Here is a 19,332-nt window from a genome sequence, read left to right on the forward strand (position 1 = left end):
GGAAAAGAAGAATGGACGCCTTCTTACCCTATGCAATTCCTCTTCTTCTTCTTCTTCTTCCTCTGTCGACTCTCTATCTCATCTCATTTATGCGTAAAAAGGGCTCCGGCAACAAGAATCTACCGCCGGGCACGAGGGGCTGGCCGGTGTTGGGAGAAAACATGGAGTTGGCCCTGTTAGGCCAGCAGAAATTCGTCAAGAATAGGATGGAAAAATACTCACCGGATGTGTTCCAAACCTCTTTGTTCGGAGAGAGAATGGCAGTATTCTGCGGTGCGCAAGGAAACAAGTTCCTTTTCACGAATGACAACAAACTTCTTACCTCCTGGTCTCCAAAAACAATGACGAAGACCTTTCTTTTCACAGAATTCGTGGATAGTAGTAACTTGAAACAAGTTACGGCCGTCAGACGTAGTTTTCAGTACGACATTCTCAAGCCCGAATCCCTGAAACAGTACATACCGGTTATGGATGCTCTGGCTCGTGAGCATATGGATCGTGAATGGACCCCAAATGCGCTAGTGAATGTTGTCCCCTTGTCAAAGAAATACACCTTTGATCTGGCATGCAAATTGTTTCTGGATGTGGTGGATGTGGAGGACATAAAGAGGTTATCTGATCCCTTTTCTCTTGCGACGCAAGGAATGTTGGGTGTGCCTATAAACTTGCCAGGCATGGCTTACAATCGTGCCATCAGAGGTGGTAAAATGATCCGCAAAGAGCTGATAAGGATCATCAACGAGAGGAGGAAGAAGCTGTTGGAGAAGAAGGAGACCAGGCATCAAGATTTACTATCAAAGATGCTACTTGTGACAGATGAAAACGGCCAGTTTTATAGTGAAATGGAGATTTCTAACAACATTGTTGGCTTTCTAGTGGCTAGCTTCGACGCCACAAGCTCAGCAGTCAGTTCTGTCATAAATTACCTTGCACACCTTCCTCACATATATGAACAAGTTTTGAAAGGTAACTCTAACAGACTCATCTCTGCTCATAGCCTGATACGCTCTTGTAAAATGGTATTAAGATTTCAAGTTTGAGATATGATCAATTTAAGTGAAACAAACCTATTTCAGAACAAATGGAGATTGCAAAATCAAAAGGGCCTGATGAGCTATTGACATGGGAAGATATACAGAAAATGAAGTACTCCTGGAACGTTGCACGTGAATCGCTCAGGTTAGGGCCTTCTTCACAAGGAGGTTTCAGAGAGACCACAACAGAGTTCACCTATGCTGGTTTCACCATCCCTAAGGGATGGAAGGTACTTAAACATATTCAAAACCTGACCTTTCTATCCCACATCAATAATTTGCTTAATTTCAAATGCTGGATTTACAGACGCATTGGACAGTCCATTCATCGCACAGGAATCCTGAATACTTCCCAGAACCGGAAAAGTTTGATCCATCTAGATTTGATGGAAGTGGACCACCTCCTTACACGTTCGTGCCGTTTGGTGGAGGCCCCAGAATGTGCCCCGGAAGAGAGTATGCTAAGCTTGAAATTCTGGTTTTCATGCACAATGTGGTGAGGAGGTTCAAACTTGAAAAGGCAATCCCAAATGAGCCAGTAGACGGACTTGCAGTCCACCTCCAGCCTCATGAAAACTAAGGCTGTTCCCATAAATGCAACATTTCTTTCCAGCTATTTGCTCAATAATATGTAATATGTATGAGATTAAAATGGAATAATAGAAAAACAAGTTTGAGAAATTGCTGAAATTTGTTTTGTATTGAGAACAGGGTGTCTTGTTGAAATTCCATAATCTTTTTTTCTTTTTTGGAGTAGAAATTTGATTGTCCACAATAATCTCTACAATATAATGTGAATTCTTTTTGCTCTTCATGTAATTTTAGAAATATTTTAACTTGTAATTTTGAAAAGCAATTTTCAATATTAAATTATTATAAAGTAAATAAATGAATACTTAATTCAGACTATTGCTCTGGTCTGATTTTTGTTGGATGATTCCTTTTACGGCCCATCATTGACTTTTTCTCCATTCTCTCTCTCTCTGCAAAACCATCTTGAAGAGAGGGAAAAACACTCAAACAAGTTTACTTGCTCTCTCCAATCTCTGGGGTTTTAATTCTAACGTCTCATATTCACCCTATGCTTCTCTGGAGTTCTGCAATTCAATCAATTGCCCATCAATTTAAATCCCCATTTTATCAGCTCAAATTTCCCCCGTTCTCAATGCCTGCACACACTCCCTGATCCGCCTTCTCATGAATGCCGCTTCTTCCTGTGTCGGGAATTTCCTTGATTTTTGCGCTCATTTAGTGCCCCTCATCCTCAATGCTATTAATTCATCGGTAGCAGCAACAGCAGAAGCAATGAGCCAACCGCAACAACCAATTTTTGTTTGTTATTCTTATTGCAGTTAACGTCAAAATCGTGCGGTTCTCATCGCTTCCTAATAGTTTATTGGTAATCTTTGTTGAAGTCATCGGCATCGTTTGCCTCGTTGATTTTTATGGCCGCGCCACGGAACTTGGTGGTGGAGACTGGTGGCTGGCTGTTGGATAGGGATGAGGAGAAGAATGCTGAGTCTCCCTCGGAGAAGAAGCTTAAGGCGGAGAAATTTCCTCTTTCGCCGTGGGAATTCACGGCGGCTCTGGGTGTGTTTTTGGTGTTTTCTACTGGGCTATTGTGCATTTACCTTACCATGCCTGCCGCGGAGTACGCGATGCTAAAGCTGCCTCGGACACTCGCGGATCTTCGCTTGCTCAAGTAAAAGCTCTATTGTTTTCAAGCATTTGGTTTTCGATTCTCGGATTTTGATGAGATCAATTGATTAGTTTTTCTATTTTCTAGTGGGAGGGAGGGGTACAAGATTTGCCTTTTTTCTGTTAGTCTTTTGATTATAACTATTATCTTATCTTTGCTATTCTGTGTTCTCCTTTGCAATTGTTTATCTAAAATTTATTATTTGAAGAAATGAAATTAGATTTTGACGTGCCTGGGATAAAAAGCTGTTAACTTTCTTCGCCGGGTCTTAAGCTTTTGGGGTTATGAGACAGAAGCATTTAGCTATAGGTTCTATTTGGGAGCAGAACTCGAATCATCATGATGAGTTCTCTGTCTTATTTGGTCCTCTGGGTATGCATGATTGCATGTTTTGATGACCAAGTACATTTAGAAATAATGTATAACATGAGTAATTAAATTCCCTGGATGTCAAGAGTTTGACTGTATAGATTGGTATGCAATGTTGGGTAGCAGGACTGATTGCATGATTCATTGTTGTTTACTGATGGACATAGATCCTTACATCTTTATTGGAGTGGACGAAGATAAGTAACAACATGCTAATGCAATAAGGTTCTGTTGAACTGAGTTGAGTTGTGCTAGAATCATTCTCATCAAGGCTAACTCTACTTTTCTGTTTTTCACTTGGGTAGTGGGATTTTTTAGTTTGATGTCTTCTCTGTCAAACTTTTTGGAAATCAAGGATTCCTGGTTGTCTAATGTCTCCTCTGTTTACTGATTTTCACTTTTCCATATGCTCCAGGGATCATCTTGCAACTTATGCTCGAGTATACCCTGCGAAGTTCATTTTGGGTTACTGTTCAACGTACATATTCATGCAGACATTCATGATTCCTGGGACAATTTTCATGTCCTTACTAGCTGGAGCTCTCTTTGGTGTTGCCAGAGGTCTTTTCTTGGTTGTCTTCAATGCTACAGCAGGTGCATCATCCTGCTACTTTTTGTCTAAACTGATTGGCAGGCCTATTGTTAACTGGTTATGGCCCGAAAAACTGAGATATTTTCAGGCCGAGGTATGTTGCTCTTGAGTTTACTATATATATATATATATATATATATATTTCAACACTTTAAAACTACTGTGTTTTGTTTTAGCTGCCTCAGTTATCTGAGTATTATTGATTTCAGATAGCAAAGCGGAGAGAGAAATTGCTCAATTACATGCTCTTTCTGAGAGTTACTCCGACATTGCCAAACCTGTTTATCAATTTGGCATCACCAATTGTGGATATACCATTTCATATTTTCTTTCTGGCAACTGTTATTGGTCTGATTCCAGCCTCCTATATTACTGTTAGAGTAAGACATCCTTCTTTGTGTTAACAACCTTTTTAATCACATATGTTTCCTTTTAGTAAACTTACCAAATACTGGACTAAGGAGTTCATGTTGCACTGCTGCTGCTACCTTTTTAATTTGTTTGGCAATTTTGTGCACTTGACATGATTTTTCCCTCTGTTAGGCTGGGCTTGCTCTTGGTGATTTGAGGTCAGTCAAAGATCTATATGATTTTAAGACCTTGGCCATACTTTTCCTCATTGGCTCTGTTTTACTATTCCCAACACTTTTGAAGAGGAAACGGGTATATGAGTAGAGCCCTTGGTAGAATCCCTCCCATCTTTATGGAGAAGGGGACTGGTAAGATGATTTTCTGCCATGATTCAGGGTACGGTACAGGACTTAATTCTCCTTCGGTTGAAAAACAAGTGAGTGTATGAGCTGTTATTTGTACCTCTAGGTCATCGTGTGGCAGAATCTTGAATTTATACTGATATAGGAAAATTCACAGGCCAGAAATGTTTAATTTGTACTGATTTGAGAGTCAAAATTAAGCAAATAGATATGATAGACTTTGATTGAAGTATTACTTTATGGTGCTGAAAGGTGAAACCTCATCTAATAATATGTCCTCGCAAGGTGCAAAATGTGATGTATTACACTGAGATCATTCACACGTTTGGAAGCCGGAGGAAAAAGAGAAAGTAATGCTCTGTAGATCCAACTCTTTTCTGCCAGGAAATGTTCGGTTATTTTAATTATTCAGTTTTACTTTTCCATCATGCTCTATTATTACTTTACTTAAGCTTCAGAGTTAAATGCAGTATGTGATGTATTAACGTAAACTTTCACAAGTCTTGGTAGAGCCATCAAATTAGGTCCTCAGACTAAATGCAGGTGTATTGTGGCATCAAGAATCAGTTCACTGAATGAAATGTTGTCTATGCCTTTCTGAATGGATAGTTACCATGAAATACAGCGAGTTTGCAGTCGCACTCAAAACTCAAATTCTGTGGAATGTTTCTCACCATATACAACATAATCTCTCAAAAAAAAAAGCTATATGTTCAAGTTGTTGACTATAATGGTGCTTATTCTTATCCTTGTAATGGACTGAGAACGAAAATGTCAAGAATCCAAATCCAACTGCAACTTAGGAAGTTCTCATGTACTTCATATGATGGGGAAAACGTTTTGTCCGTTTAATGAATGGTGAAATCTGTATGTGTCCAATGTTTCTACGTTAGTTCGTGTTTTCATACAATCACCTTTCTGGGTATAATTGATTTTCCAATGTACGCCTCGGTTATTGATCCCAGCAGCAGCAGCAGCAGCAGCAGTTTATCCTTGAATCATCCCTCAACACCAGAATTTCCAGTAATTGTCACACAGCTCACCATCACAACCGCAACAACTTCGTCTCGTTTGGGCTCCGCTGCCACCTCGATAACAGGGTCGCTTGCTTTCCAATTTCTGGCTCGATCAATGAAACTGGAGCCTCTGTATTAGTAGATTTTGCAATTAAACAGTATGTGGGTTTTTTGTGTGAGTTGAGAAGAGAGAGAGTTGAAGAGCGATGAAAGACTTGTTCTTGAGAGAGAAAGTGGGTCGGACTTTGATAGCCACAGAGTTTTGGCATTGTTGCGTATGAGAATTAAATGTCCGGAGTCTGGTTTTTTTCAAATTTTCTTTGATTCTATGTATGTCACAACCACACGTCTTGTATTCATCTCATTTAATAAATAACCGTCTACATAAATGTAGTTAATTAATTTCAGGGGGTAAATTGATTTTTTTTACCGTCTTTTAAATGCATAAATAGGCCCTCAAATCATTGGAAGAGTGAAGTTTTAGGTGGAATTAAAGAAGAAAGATTTGTACCTTGACATGGATCATGTGTTGGGAGTGTGCTTGGATTACTTACTCCTAGTTTATTTTCCATTACATATATAATTCGAATGTGAAACAAATAACAACCACTTTACATTGAGCATATAGGTATAAAGACAATACAAAAGCTCAGGAAATCTGTGGGGGCATGATGTTTTAACATAATGAACAGATGCTCCATGCATTCATATTACTACAATCAACCAACAACTTCGTTAGATAGAATTGTCTAAATATACATGTAATGTAAAAGAGTAAGCAGTGAGTAGCAACATGCTCTGCCAAATTAAATAACTTAGGATTATTGAAGTCAAAATTTGATGTTTTCTCTCCATTCTAGCTTGGACCGAAGAACCTCCTACAGGTTAGAAACTGTACAAAAGCTGGCCTCCATCTTAATCTTCCATTTTTGTTTTACCTTGCAGGGCATCTGCCAAGTTAAAGTTCAAGTTTCCTCTCTGGGTTCTGCATGCAAGCGCTGGATTACCCTTCCTCATCATTGCAGCGAACTCCCCATAGTCTATTCGCCCGTCCTGTCACAATTACTAGTTTTAGTATCAAAATATTCGAGCATTGAACTTCTAGCGTATGATAAATATTCAGTTGAAACTTGGAAATAGAGAAGGCTTACATTGTCCGTATCAGCTTCTTTGATCATGTCATCAAGATGAGCTTCTGCAATGCCGAAATCTTTGCAAGCCTGTTGAAGTTCATCAATGGTGATGTAGCCACTGCCATCCTTATCAAAGAAAGAGAAAGCAGCGGCTAAATTTTCCTCTCGTTCAATCTTGTTCATATGTAAGGTTGCAGCAAGGAATTCTCCATAGTCTATGGTCCCATTGTTGTCCACATCAGCCTGCACAAAATTCATTCACTTATTCCTATCATTTTATTGTAAGTTGAGAGTTTAGGTTGTGTTAAAGAACAAATAAATGTACCGCTTCCATTAGTGTTTTGATCTCTGATTCTGTTAGTTCAGAGCCTACTCTTTTCAAACCTTGTTTTAGTTCATCAAATGTTATTGCACCGCTGTTGTCTGTATCTATCATTCTGAACAACTGTTTCAATCCACCTATCTCTTCTTCTGAAAGTCTTTCTGCTATGACCTGCAGAAAATCAGTTTTTTAAACAATTCAAGAAATGTAACTAAGTCAGGAAGTTGATCCGATGGATATTTACACGTAGAGCCATCTTTTTAAGTTTGTTCATGGCTGAAAACTGCTTTAGCCGCGACAAGACTGCTGATCCCAAGGGTATATCTGGGGCAACCGTGTCATCCACAATCCAAGGATGACCTATTATTACAAATCCAATTTTCACCCAGATGAATAATGGCAGTATTTTGACAAGAACAGAATTTTATACGACTCACATAAGACTTGATGAGCAGAAAGCCGTCTTCCCGGGTTTCTATCAAGCATCTTTTGCACGAGATCCTTTGCACTGTCTGAAATGTGAGGCCATGGTTCAGAATCAAGATCTAATTTTCCATCCAAAATCTGTCTGAAGATGCCATTATCCGTCTCTGCAAGTTTAGAATTTGGGTGGAGAAGGGATTCAGAAGAGGAGAAAACAATGAAACTGCTCATACGTTCTGCAAGAAAGTTGAGTTCAAAGGCTTATTCACCTGCCCAAAAAGGTGGAACCCCACATAGTAATATGTATAGGATAACACCGGCACTCCATACATCGGCTTCAGGTCCATAAAATTTGTGCAGCACCTCAGGGGCAACATAGTAAGGACTTCCAACGACATCAGAAAGATACTGTCCTGCAGAGGGAGAGTGAGTAAAAGAAGGGTTAATGAAAATCAAACGAATGATGTAAATGAATGCATTTTGTTTCTGGAAGTTGGCTGCTTCAACCATTTTTATCTTCTCCATCTCCAGTTTCTTCTTTTACCCCTTTTAAGCATTCTAAATGGGTTTCTGAAGAAGGCAAATCTTCAACCTCAATTCTCTATTTTGCTTCTTTAACCGTATCTAAGTTCCATTGTAATGAGAAGTTGCATTAGGACATCAGAGGATTCTAAAGATGGATGATGATGATGAAAGTAAAATTAGTTTGTTGACATGATCAGGATAATCAGTGAAAAGAATAATCAGCCAGAGTCAGCACTTGCAAAAAAAAGAGAAAAACCATCACAAGCATACCATCTCGTAATCTCTGCAAAACGAAGAATTTCAATCAAACAACAAAAGAATTCTTCAAAAATCCACATTCGTATACGGGAAAACAGACAAAAACAGAATCCAATGATCAACGTACCAGGTTTAAAGAAAACGGACAAACCAAAATCCGTTGCCTTGAGCCTTGCATCCTCATCCGGGGTATCGAAAAGGAAATTCTCGGGCTTGAGATCTCTATGCATGACGCCTAAAGAATGGCAAGCCTCCACCACCCCAACAATGGTTTTCATGAGGTGAGCTGCCTTTTTCTCCGTGTAATGCCCCCTCTGCACAATCCTGTCGAAAAGCTCGCCGCCAGCACATAATTCCATGACCAAATGAACAAACAGGTTGTCCTCATAAGTCCCTTTGATCCTGACAACGGTGGGATGCTCGGACAAATGGTGCATTATCTGAACCTCCCTCCACACGTCCTCATAATCTTCCCGGCATAAAAGCTTGCGCTTTGAGATAGATTTGCATGCGTATTCGGTGCCGGTGCCCTTCTCAATGCAATGGAAGGTTGTCCCGAACTGGCCTTGACCCAATTTCTTGCCCAAAGTGTAATGGTCTCGGAGTCTGGGGGTTTGATGAGGAAGGACTGTATATGAAGGCTTGGATGATGATCCTGAAAGTCTCCTCATCTCTTAATCTCTCTTTTCTCACCTTTCTTCAATCCAACTTTCTTCAAGAACGTATTTTTATAATTACAAACTCAATTATTACTTAAAAATATTGGATGAATAAAAATTATTAAAAAAAATATTTGTGAAAATAGAAAAATGGGAAGGTGAAGAGGTAGAAATATGAAAATTAATGAATTAATTGTAAAAAGTTTATTGTACACACTAATGATATAAAGGAGCCTTTTGTAAATAATTGTAGCCGAATACATCATTATTTAAATTTGTTTGGATTATTATCAAATTTGGCATTTGAATTGGGTTTGGTTACTATTCCTAAAACACAAAGCATATATCAACTATCGTTTTAATTTTAATAAACAATTGCAACATACTCAAATTTAAATCAACTTGAGTAGGAGGCGATACCATCCAAAATAATCTGCTAAGGTATGAAAAGCTACATGTGGTACGATTTAATCATTTCAAGATACCATATTTACGACCAACGAGGAACATAGCAGATGTGTTTACCCTTGACTAGGATTTTTGTGGAAGTGAAGAATTAGATAGTTGTAATAATCTGCTACAAGTGCGAGTAGAGGAGGTTGGTGCCCTGGGACACATGCATCATAATAACTCAGTTAACACTTTTTATCACAAATTATCATTGCACCACGGTTTACCGTTTCCTTTTCTTGTTTGGTTAAGGTAATTGTATTAAAACGCAGAAGAAACAGACTATATTAGATCATTACAATGGTGGTATGTATTAACTGTGTTATACACACAGTTAGGAAATGTCTCACAAATCGCGCCTAGTAGCGGATTTTATTTACATAAAAGATACCCACTTATTTAGATGAGGCATCCGACGTACACAGGAAGTTGTCCACAAGGCATAAAGAGACAGTGAAGAGGTAGGATATTAGTAAAGCATTAGTCTTTCAAACGTTGATACTCGCACCTCTACCTCGTCCACCACCATGCAGCTGCACGCTCTGACTTGCAACAACCTGGAGCACACCAGGTTGTTCTGACAGAAGAAAACATTGATCGATCAGTCATCTGAACACGGAATATGTCATAATCTATGGTAATAACTGTTAGATTGAAACTACATGCATACAGTAGTAGCTTAGTTAATTGAATAACATGGTCCGCCATGGATATTAGAAGGGAACCACAAAAGAAGATCAACACCTTGAGTAAATAGATGTTGTCAACTCTTCTTAACACAACAACGATATTACAGTATCCACATAGGTGTATGAACTGAAAAACTAATGACCATCAGTCTTTTTCCTCACGCCATTTGTTGACAAGCATCTGCCGCAATGTTTAACGCCACAAGATAAAACTTTTCATACCCCCATCAGTCTCTAATGGGAAATTATCTAAGGATTCAATAAGTCCGGACATGATAACTATATGTAAAAGTTTTCAAATAATGCTGTCTACGACCGCCATCATCCACTTCACTCTTTCTTCACTCCCCTTGGATTTGGAAAGTATTGATTGATTAGATCATTCCAAGTGAATTAGTTGTAATAACTTCTTGGGGATGCGTACAAAAAGCAAAAGCAATGACAAGGGATCGCAGTACCATGAATGCAAAAACCACATAGGGTAAGAAGGGATCAAAACCAAAGCATAAATGATTGTTGTCAGTCTTCCAACTTCTAGTATATGCATCACTATGCGTTCCAATATACAGGTCTTGTTAGAATGACTTCTACCACATAAAAGCAACAAGTAAAGGCCAGCCCTAAAAACTACTACTAAAAGGCAAAAGATCAGAGCAACAAGTATTTCCAATAGTTTCCAATTTTAGATAGAATTATGAATAACCATTACAAACACAAGTACGGCAAATGGCTCTTATCCAAGACAAATTTCCAAATGTGAAAAGTCGAATTTACTTTGTTTTCAAGAGGAAAGCAATCAATCCAAAGTTATAAATTAATTGTGGTTTCATTACACAAGATCAAGACAATTAAAACAAGAAAAAGATCATAAGCAAAATAAAAATACTATTAATAATTAACCATCAATACTTACTTGAAATGGCAGAGACTTGCTCAGGAGTCAGCTTAGCAGAAAAGCCACTGGCAGCATGCTTGTAGCTGTACAGCAGAGCCTTCTTTGCAGCATCCTCACTATTCACCCAGAAACAGAATTGTTAAACCATAAAAAATTCAAACAATTTCATCCAATCCTATTTCAGCTACTACCATTTGCAACCAATTCATCAAAGATTTTCAAACAATCTCATCGAATCCCATTTCAGCCACTAACAGTTGCAACCAATTCATAAGAAATTCAAACAATTTAAATCCAATCCCAATTAACTATTTTAATCCGCACTTTGGAACAATATATTAAAAAATTTCAAGCGACCCACCAAATTCAAGTCCATAATTGCACAAAATCATCACATTTAACCAATTTCATCCCAGTCAAATCCGCGAACCCACACACTAGTTTCTTTTCCCCTTTACAGGGATAAATTGAAACTTTTATTTTTTTTGTCTAACACGCAAGTTTCTCCAGAAAAAAAGTTGTAATTAAAAGAAATAGCAAGGAAAGAAATAAAAGAAGAAAACAATATTGACCTTCCAAGAACAGAGGAGAGGGTCTTGATATGATAGGCTTCTGGGTCCTGGTCATGAGGTCTTTCGGTATAAATAATGTGAACTTGGGCGTCAGATGATGATGATGAGTCTTCCGCCATTGATGGGATCAAGAGCAATAAGAGAAGTAGTATAATTGTGGGGAAAAAGTTGTTGGTCTGCATCTCCTCTTTCTCGTCTTGATGGAGATATAAAAGGGTAGGGTTTGGGTTTGGGGTTGGGGTTGGGGTTGGGGATGCCAATTTTTCTGTGTATCTTATGCGTTAAGGACCGTGTCCGTGTGTGTTGTCGTTTCCTTTGGTATCACAGACAGCATTGAATTGATGGAACCAAGTTTATTATATTTCTTCCGCTGACTTTTCATACCTTGTTGCAACTATTTTATTGCCTGCTGTGCCGCCCCTGCAATTTGGAATTTTTCCTTTTGTCTTATATATTCTACTCAATCGCGATGAAACCCAGAACCACCAACACCAAGATGCAGATGCTTGCTTTCTCATTTACCTTCTTTACCCTATCCACAATAATATAATTAATTTATTAAATTGATTAGAGCAGTTTTAGGTTGAAAGTAATTTCAAAAACCCAAAATTGTTAGACTCGCTGATTTTTATTTAAAAAAACACCCTTCAATACTTAAGTTAATTCGAGGTTGAAATCAAATATTAAATATTGGTGTGAAAATAATAATTAACGTCATGGAATGAAATATTAAGTGTTGGTATGAAAGCAACAATTGATGTACTAATGAATGAAACGAGGCAAAATTATATTTTTATAATTAATTAGTCGTGTAATTAGCACTTTTCGTCATATAATTTTATTGGTTTACATTTCTAATTATTTCTTAACGAATTTAGTCTTGCGCTTCACGCATTTTGGTCATTTTTTGATAGTTGTAATCCTACTTTTATAATTTTGATCCACTGTTGAATTTTTCGGCTCCGGAATGCCAAGTCTTAACTTTATTTTTTGTTTTACTTCCTCTAAACAATTCTTGCCTGTCCTATATCAACTAACTTAACTGTTGGTTATACTCTGGAACACATGATACGTACATAAAAATGATGGAAGGGATTTGAGGCAGAAATAAAACATGAGAAAGTAAGGAAAAGGTGTGAACATTTTTATTTGCAACAATGAAAATGGAGAAATTGGTGTGAATAGGATATATATATATATATATATATATATTACATTATAATTAAGTTGAAAATAAAAAAGTTTAGGAATGAATGGGGGCAGGTTGGTATGGGGCGTCGCGGTTGAGCCAGTACTTAATTTCTTTAAGCACATACGTCACCTCAGCTTGCTCTGCATATGTTATAATTACAAGTGAATGTAATTAATACAAAAATTCATTTATATTAATATTAATTTGATGAATAGATGGATGGGATGAGTAAATACTTTTGAGGCGGGAGGCTTCCTCACCACTCAGCTTAGCAGCAAAACCAGACACTATTCCGTATGAGTAGACCAGAGCTTCTTTCGCTGCCTTCACACTTTCATTTGCATTTACGTACACAAATTATTCATTAATATTAATGCTATACATACTTACATTATATATATATATAAATATGTACTGCAGATATTGAAAAAAAAATAAATTAAAAAGCAATTAATTACCTGCCTAGGACTGGGGTTAAAAATTTGATGTAGTAAGTGTGGGGGTCAATTCCATGGGGTGGTTTGTCGGAAATATAAACGATGTAGACTTGTTCCGAGGATGATGATGACAATGGCGTAGGTGTAGGTGCAGGAGAATGAGAAGGGGGAATTCGTGCTTGTGTGTTTGTGAACATAAAATTGATTGATGGTAAAACCACCAAACACCACAAAATTAGGCTTCCTTGCTGCATTTTTATTCTTGTAATAATGGTTATAATTGGGATGGATGTTTGTTGGTAAATGAATATACACACACATATATATAGTCTCAAGGGGCTGTTTCCGTTTCCTTATTCCTCCCCCTCTCAATTTATGTAGGTTTTTAATGTAGGAGGCAGCGTTATCTCTATGTAATTAATTAATAAATGAGATATTTAAACCAAATTTGAGTGAATAAATATTTTAGTTAAATGAATGCGTATGTGCTGACACCCACACCCTTATCACAATCTCTCTTTTCACATCATCTAATCTACATTAAAGCTAAACTGGCATGGCCTGTTCAAAAAAACATGCAAGCACCTACACTATATAATTTTATTTCCAACATAATCACATGTATCAACGATTCAACCTGCCTGCAGTTGGGATTTTATCCATATGTCATATAATAATATTCCATGATATCATTTAGTTCATTAGGATTCACGCTCTAATTCTCCTTAGACCCATATACGCCAGTAGTCGGTATCCTATAAACATGATGAACAATATCCCCACACACACTGCCGCTGGTGTTTGTCCTCGGATGTCTTGATTGATGAAGCTGCAGGTGGCGGCTGATGTATCTAATTGTCCCCCCAGCCCCGATGATGAGCAACCCAGCACTGACGAAATGCTTTTCCCTTCTCCGTATTGAACTTTGATAAGAAGTCTATAGGTGTAAAATGTGGTGGAAATATACTTTATCCATGACATGAAAGATGCTACTTTGTGCACATAGTACCCTCCTGTCAAAACAAATGCCAGCATTGTGACAGTGACCACAGTTGAAGCCTTCTTGGCATCCATGATCAGAGCACCAAGTGCAAGCCCCAGCCCCTGAGACACCAGCACGTACCCCAACACCACCATCAGTGTCAATACAAATGCTGAGAGTTGGGGTTTTAGTCCCGTCATCCAATACGTTACGGCGAGGAAAGTGGTTGGGAGGATAAGCTCCATGGGCAGGTCTCCTGTGATCCGGGCCATGAAATAGGATGATAATGTGTACATACCCGATGCACGTTCCTTGATGAAGATGGCTCGGTCTTGAGGAAATGTGAATACTGCATTGAAGGAAGGGAAGACGCCCCAGAAGATGGAGATGAAGAATAGAAGGCCAAGGCGGTCCTGGATGTCCCGATAATCAGAATGCCACCACATGAAACCGGCTAGTAATGAGGCCACCATCACTTGGAAAACTCTCAATGAGTTGAAGGTTTCGTGCTTTCTCTCCTTGAGGTTTCTTTGGAGTAGAATGATGAACTGATTGAACCACGAGGAAACATCACTGTCCCAGGATTTGTAATGTTTGCTTGTAGCATTATTGGCGGCTGTGATTATTGGAGTTTCTTCTGGAAACATCATCCTCATGGGGGCGTCCATGCAAGCCGCTTTTACCTTGGGTGCAAGAAGATTGTCGTAAGATGATACGAGGGCTTGCCTCACATTAGGCTTCTCTTTATCACTTGTACCGTCAACTTGACATACGCCTGCGGCATTCATTCAGAAATCTTAGAACAATGCATGCAGCTTAAAGTGTAATTGTGGTTCTCGATTAAGTTAAAAGCTAGCCCACAAGCTTAATTAATTAAAAGTAATATCACTCAGCAAACAAGGTGGTCCATGTCACAAGAAACACATGATTAAGCAATATATATATATATATATAGGATAGTGAAAGCATAAAGGAGATCAAAGTAAAGCATTACTATGTATAGATAATGATGTCAGATGTGTATCAGATCTTAGTAACTGATGAGTGCACAATGTTGGTGGGAGGTGGGATTCCAGTCATCAACTCAACATATATATATATATATAATGGAAATGCATTTGGGCCACCTTCTCCACTTCTTTCACTATCTACTAATCAAATCATCAAAAGGTATTGAATTGGTGGAAGGAGAGAGGAACTCATCTCCTCACCACCTTTCAAGTGATTAACATGCATCATGTTTTACCTCTTCTTTCTAATCGTCAAATGTTTTTTGTCCAAGGATACAAGAATTTTTGCTGCATAAACACGTGGAGTAGTGGGGTCTTTGGGGTCCTACGCTAGCAAGCATTATGTTGTCAGCTTTCTCATCATAATCCAACTTACAATGATTCCGTCCAACAACAAATTATTATTTTTATTCAAGTCTTCTAAAACCAACTAATTCAACAGATTAACAGCTCAAAATGCTCTCCCATCATTTATATATTCTTTTAGCAATAAACTTGAAAAACAATTAATTTATGATTTGAGTAATGAATAATATTATTAATACTGAACTACTCATATATACATGCATGGGAGGGTACTAACGTTGGAAAATAATCATATATAGAATAAAATAAAAATAAAGAAAACAAATGCAACTTTAATTTGTTACACCACCAACCCTTGCATCCTTAATTATTTCCTTCCTACCTACTATCTATTCAAATCAAATTATAATTATATATCATTCTATCACCATTTTATCTTTCATATTTTTTTTTTCAATTTTGTTGAAGATGTCTTTTAATCTTTTAATTAGATTTTATTTTGGTCTTATATCTTTTTAATTTTTGTGGTTTCAGTTTTTTGCCCCAATTTACTCAAGGGCGAATTTCGGTAAAAAAAAAATTGACTGAAATTGTAAAAATTAAAAAGATGACAAAAAAGGAAACTAGAATAACAAAAATTAAAAAGATGTTGAACCAGAATGCTAGTTCAGAAAATTAAAGAATAAAAATATCAAATAATTTAAATTATGGAACCAAAACGCATTTAAGCTCATAAAACACATATGTTAAATGCATTAATCTACAATTTACCAAAATTAGTAATAACTCCCATGTCAATTTTAAGTAGGGACATCATTTAATTTAATAATAATAAAAAATAGATTAATTAGTAGAGTAAGAAAAGTGAAATAGTTGTTTTATGGAAGAAATGAAAAAAGAGAGAGGTAGGCAGGTAGCAATACCATTAGCGAGATCAAGCAAGAAATCAGCGGGATTCATGGGAAAACTTGGCCAGAACCCGATGCTCTCAAAGTACCCCATCGCCTCGCTCCCTTTACCCAAGTAAATACACCTCCCCTCCGACAACACCAACAATTCATCAAATATCTGGTAAACACGGCTCGATGGCTGATGCACCGACATCACCACCGTCTTCCCCTTCGCCGCCAGTCCCCCCAGCGTCGCTACCAGCCTGTACGCCGCCGTCGCGTCCAGCCCCGAAGTGGGCTCATCCAGAATCAACAAACTCGGGTCTACCAACATCTCATGCCCTATGCTTACTCTTTTTCTTTCCCCTCCGGAAACCCCTCGAATGAAGCTGTTGCCGATGATCGTGTCCGCGCATTTCGCCAAACCTAATTCAGAAATGACAGATTCCGCGATGGCTAACTTTTGATTTTTGGGCACTGAACTTGGAAGCCTCAGCAAGGAGCAGAAGACGAGAGTTTCTCGGACTGTTAGATGTGGATAGAACACATCATCTTGTGACACAAAACCGGTTTTTTTCTGAATGGATTTTGTTAACTTGCGATTGTTAAAGAGGATAGTTCCAGTAAGTCCGTGGGCGTGGTGAAGACGGCCGGAGAGCGCGTTGAGCAGCGTCGATTTGCCACTTCCGGAGGGCCCCAGGACAGCTAAGACTTTCCCGGGTTCCGCCACGCCGGTGATGCCGTTCAAGATGGTCCGTTCTTGAAGATGGTGGATTGTGGGATTCTCCACGTCGGAAGACGGCCAGGCGAACATGTTGGTGGTTGTGTCATGCAGCTGCTTAAGTCTGAAAGACACATCCACGAACTGCATTCCCAGACCACGAAAACAGATATAAACAAACTAAAAAGCTGAATTAAGCTTCGGAACTAGAAATAGTTTTTTAAGTTTGTTAAAAATGTGGATATGTTACCATGAGGGTGACTGGAGAAGAAGAGTGATTGAGGTGATGATGAGGAGAGCAGTGTTTGGAGTTATCATCAAGCGCAGGCGCAGAGACGGAGAGAGGAGCTTCGCCATAAACAAGCATTGCTTTGTTTTGTTGGTGTGTTGTCACCTTTTTGCTCTCTTTCTTTTGCTGTAGAAGAAAAAATGAGCTGCAGAGGAAAGGATAGGTATTGCATAAAAGTGAATAGAAAAAGTACTGGACGTCAGAGAAAGTAAAAGGGGAGGAAAAGGACTGGGACGCAATGGATTATGGACCTCTACTTCTTCCTCCACCTCTTGCTTCGCTAATTCCCATTCCCAACTCTATTTATTCAATTCTTTTTATTTACCCCAATTAAGTGATTATATATGATTGTTTGTTCTAATTTTGTAAAAATTTCACAAGTTTATTTTGAAAAAAGTTCTTGTAAGAAAATTTTTAAGTTCTTTTACGATTGACATAAGATGCTCACCTAAATCTTGTAAAGTTTTTTTACCACTAATATGAGATCGATGCTCACCTAAATCAATCATATTCTAAATAGTAATACATTTGCGATGTCTACTTAATTGTGTCTGGATTATATAGTAATCATGTAATACAACCAATTTGAATTTGGTGGTTGAACCTAATTAATTAATTCCGATTAGACTTTTCCCTATCCATTCGATTTTAAGCCACAAACTTGCTGGTTTAGGCAGAGACCAGAGACCGCTCGTAGTCATATCCTCGCAACGTGCGTTAAACCCATTTGTCTCTTTTGCAGCTCTAATCTTAAATTGGAACGTAGGTCACCAGCTCAATCCAATTTAAAATAAGTTAAATGATTTGTGAATTTCATAAAAATATTGATGATATTAATCATGTCAAGCCCCAAATAATACATTATTGTAAGACTAAATATTAATTATTGAAAAATTTTAATTGTTAATTAAATTATGAGCTGAAATATGAATACATAAAAAGCTCTAGAAAATAAATTCAAACATTATAAAATAATTGGGGTTAAATTGTATAATTTTAAAAGAATAGGGATCAAATTATAAATTATTAACAATTATTAAAAATTATTAAAAAATAATATTATATATATATATATATATATAAGAAAGGTAGGCATATTTAAAACACATATATATATTACACACACCACACACATTTACACACATGGATTGCGCAGCGAAACAGGTATAAAAGAAATTCTAGATTTTAATTTATATTCATTTATATTATTTAATTAGTTCATTTAGTAAATGTGATTCATATTGGTTGATATACTCTTTAATCAAAATACTTTATGAGTTTGACTATTTAAATTAGTGCCATGTTAAATATCACGTTTGATATAAAAATGTTATTGTGATTAATTAAATTACTAAATTTAATTATTATTGTAGTTAATTTATTCAATTCCATCGGGTCTATTCACCAAATAGTTAATTATAAATATTAGTGTTTAATTAAATTTTATATATAATAATGAGAAATTGATAGGAAATTTATAGAAATATTCAGAAATTATATTTAAAAAGTATTAGAAAACTTTATTTCGGAAATATTATATTTATTAAACAAAAATATGATATTCTCGTAATAACTCAATTTAGAAATATTATAAAAAACGGTAGTTATAAAAAACATGAGGGGTTCAAGTAAATGAAATCTTATAGGTTGGTTGATAAATTAAATATATACCTAGGATGTTTAGAAAGTATAGTTAGTTAGAAAATAACGGAACGAAGATTTGTATCTCGATAAGAATAAAATATTAAAAAATATTGAAAATTATGCAAAAAAATATTTAATATTCTATTTAGAAATTACATTATTTTCAATATATTGATTATATAAAATATAACTTATTATAGGATTCGGGAATAAAATAGAGATTGAACAACTCCTTATTTACTAGTAAAGTGTTGTAAGATCGAGATAAGTAAATAATTAATATTATCTATAAATATTTTATTTCTTTGTGAGTTACTTTTATATAAATTTGTGACTCGTGTTGAAACTGATTTGTCTAGAAATATGTGAGTGGTGGTTGATATAATTTGAGTGATTATATTATGAACGTGAGATGAGGAAATGCACTAAAATATTCCATTGTTATATGATGTGTTGTTGGTGCTGAAAATAAAAATATATCATTATATAGTTTTACATCACTAGCTACTTAC

At 36.9% G+C, this 19,332-nt stretch overlaps 5 protein-coding genes across 12 annotated transcripts; 2 read left to right on the top strand and 3 right to left on the bottom strand.

The window, feature by feature from the left end:
• On the top strand, nucleotides 1-1,715 carry LOC105159533 (beta-amyrin 28-oxidase-like). Its single transcript, XM_011076627.2, has 3 exons — nucleotides 1-966; nucleotides 1,077-1,264; nucleotides 1,342-1,715. Exons 1-3 carry the CDS (start codon nucleotides 12-14, stop codon nucleotides 1,612-1,614), a joined length of 1,416 nt encoding a protein of 471 aa, XP_011074929.2. The 5' UTR covers nucleotides 1-11; the 3' UTR covers nucleotides 1,615-1,715.
• LOC105159535 (uncharacterized membrane protein At4g09580) lies at nucleotides 1,962-5,983 on the top strand. 7 transcript variants are annotated; one of them, XR_002286845.1, is made up of 5 exons: nucleotides 1,962-2,736; nucleotides 3,518-3,788; nucleotides 3,904-4,074; nucleotides 4,238-4,481; nucleotides 5,373-5,507. XR_002286845.1 is itself a non-coding variant. In XM_020692940.1 (5 exons), the coding sequence occupies exons 1-4, from the start codon at nucleotides 2,480-2,482 to the stop codon at nucleotides 4,367-4,369; spliced, it is 831 nt and encodes a 276-aa protein (XP_020548599.1). In that variant the 5' UTR covers nucleotides 1,962-2,479; the 3' UTR covers nucleotides 4,370-4,413; nucleotides 5,373-5,486. The 7 variants fall into 7 exon arrangements, 5 of the variants coding, with proteins under 5 accessions (XP_020548599.1, XP_020548600.1, XP_011074933.1 ...); XR_847604.2 differs by having other exon boundaries at nucleotides 5,376-5,489; XM_020692940.1 differs by having other exon boundaries at nucleotides 4,238-4,413; nucleotides 5,373-5,486.
• LOC105159534 (calcium-dependent protein kinase 11) lies at nucleotides 6,128-9,284 on the bottom strand. Of its 2 annotated transcripts, none has more exons than XM_011076630.2 (7): nucleotides 8,212-9,284; nucleotides 7,571-7,714; nucleotides 7,316-7,468; nucleotides 7,123-7,238; nucleotides 6,882-7,049; nucleotides 6,575-6,799; nucleotides 6,128-6,476 (listed from the first exon to the last, which is right to left on the bottom strand). In XM_011076630.2, the coding sequence occupies exons 1-7, from the start codon at nucleotides 8,753-8,755 to the stop codon at nucleotides 6,339-6,341; spliced, it is 1,488 nt and encodes a 495-aa protein (XP_011074932.1). In that variant the 5' UTR covers nucleotides 8,756-9,284; the 3' UTR covers nucleotides 6,128-6,338. The 2 variants fall into 2 exon arrangements, with proteins under 2 accessions (XP_011074932.1, XP_020548598.1); XM_020692939.1 differs by having other exon boundaries at nucleotides 7,571-8,109; nucleotides 8,212-8,353.
• Nucleotides 9,468-11,673, bottom strand: LOC105159536 (subtilisin-like protease SBT3.4). Its single transcript, XM_011076634.2, has 3 exons — nucleotides 11,350-11,673; nucleotides 10,796-10,893; nucleotides 9,468-9,770 (listed from the first exon to the last, which is right to left on the bottom strand). The coding sequence occupies exons 1-3, from the start codon at nucleotides 11,529-11,531 to the stop codon at nucleotides 9,682-9,684; spliced, it is 369 nt and encodes a 122-aa protein (XP_011074936.1). The 5' UTR covers nucleotides 11,532-11,673; the 3' UTR covers nucleotides 9,468-9,681.
• Nucleotides 13,541-17,659, bottom strand: LOC105159537 (ABC transporter G family member 25). Its single transcript, XM_011076636.2, has 3 exons — nucleotides 17,138-17,659; nucleotides 16,200-17,031; nucleotides 13,541-14,735 (listed from the first exon to the last, which is right to left on the bottom strand). The coding sequence occupies exons 1-3, from the start codon at nucleotides 17,252-17,254 to the stop codon at nucleotides 13,687-13,689; spliced, it is 1,998 nt and encodes a 665-aa protein (XP_011074938.1). The 5' UTR covers nucleotides 17,255-17,659; the 3' UTR covers nucleotides 13,541-13,686.

Source organism: Sesamum indicum, linkage group LG3 (genome assembly GCF_000512975.1).
Source record: "Sesamum indicum cultivar Zhongzhi No. 13 linkage group LG3, S_indicum_v1.0, whole genome shotgun sequence".
In the NCBI taxonomy this organism is placed as follows: Eukaryota; Viridiplantae; Streptophyta; class Magnoliopsida; order Lamiales; family Pedaliaceae; genus Sesamum; species Sesamum indicum.

Bases quoted from the DNA above. Each gene is read 5' to 3' on its own strand.
- LOC105159535 (XM_011076631.2), top strand. From the start codon at position 2,480: ATGGCCGCGCCACGGAACTTGGTGGTGGAGACTGGTGGCTGGCTGTTG. The intron at 3,789-3,903 runs GTATGTTGCTCT...TATTGATTTCAG, and splicing joins TGAGATATTTTCAGGCCGAG to ATAGCAAAGCGGAGAGAGAA. The intron at 4,075-5,372 runs GTAAGACATCCT...TATTGATCCCAG, and splicing joins CCTCCTATATTACTGTTAGA to CAGCAGCAGCAGCAGCAGCA.
- LOC105159534 (XM_011076630.2), bottom strand. From the start codon at position 8,755: ATGAGGAGACTTTCAGGATCATCATCCAAGCCTTCATATACAGTCCTT. The intron at 7,469-7,570 runs GTGAATAAGCCT...CTAAACTTGCAG, and splicing joins GGTTCCACCTTTTTGGGCAG to AGACGGATAATGGCATCTTC. The intron at 7,050-7,122 runs GTAAATATCCAT...GATTTTCTGCAG, and splicing joins TTAAAAAGATGGCTCTACGT to GTCATAGCAGAAAGACTTTC.
- LOC105159537 (XM_011076636.2), bottom strand. From the start codon at position 17,254: ATGCTTGTTTATGGCGAAGCTCCTCTCTCCGTCTCTGCGCCTGCGCTT. The intron at 17,032-17,137 runs GTAACATATCCA...CTGGGAATGCAG, and splicing joins CTTCTCCAGTCACCCTCATG to TTCGTGGATGTGTCTTTCAG. The intron at 14,736-16,199 runs GTATTGCTACCT...TGAATGCCGCAG, and splicing joins CTTGCTTGATCTCGCTAATG to GCGTATGTCAAGTTGACGGT.
- LOC105159536 (XM_011076634.2), bottom strand. From the start codon at position 11,531: ATGCAGACCAACAACTTTTTCCCCACAATTATACTACTTCTCTTATTG. The intron at 10,894-11,349 runs GTCAATATTGTT...CTGGGTGAATAG, and splicing joins CTCTCCTCTGTTCTTGGAAG to TGAGGATGCTGCAAAGAAGG. The intron at 9,771-10,795 runs GTAAGTATTGAT...TTCTTCTGTCAG, and splicing joins GCAAGTCTCTGCCATTTCAA to AACAACCTGGTGTGCTCCAG.
- LOC105159533 (XM_011076627.2), top strand. From the start codon at position 12: ATGGACGCCTTCTTACCCTATGCAATTCCTCTTCTTCTTCTTCTTCTT. The intron at 967-1,076 runs GTAACTCTAACA...AACCTATTTCAG, and splicing joins ATATGAACAAGTTTTGAAAG to AACAAATGGAGATTGCAAAA. The intron at 1,265-1,341 runs GTACTTAAACAT...CTGGATTTACAG, and splicing joins CCATCCCTAAGGGATGGAAG to ACGCATTGGACAGTCCATTC.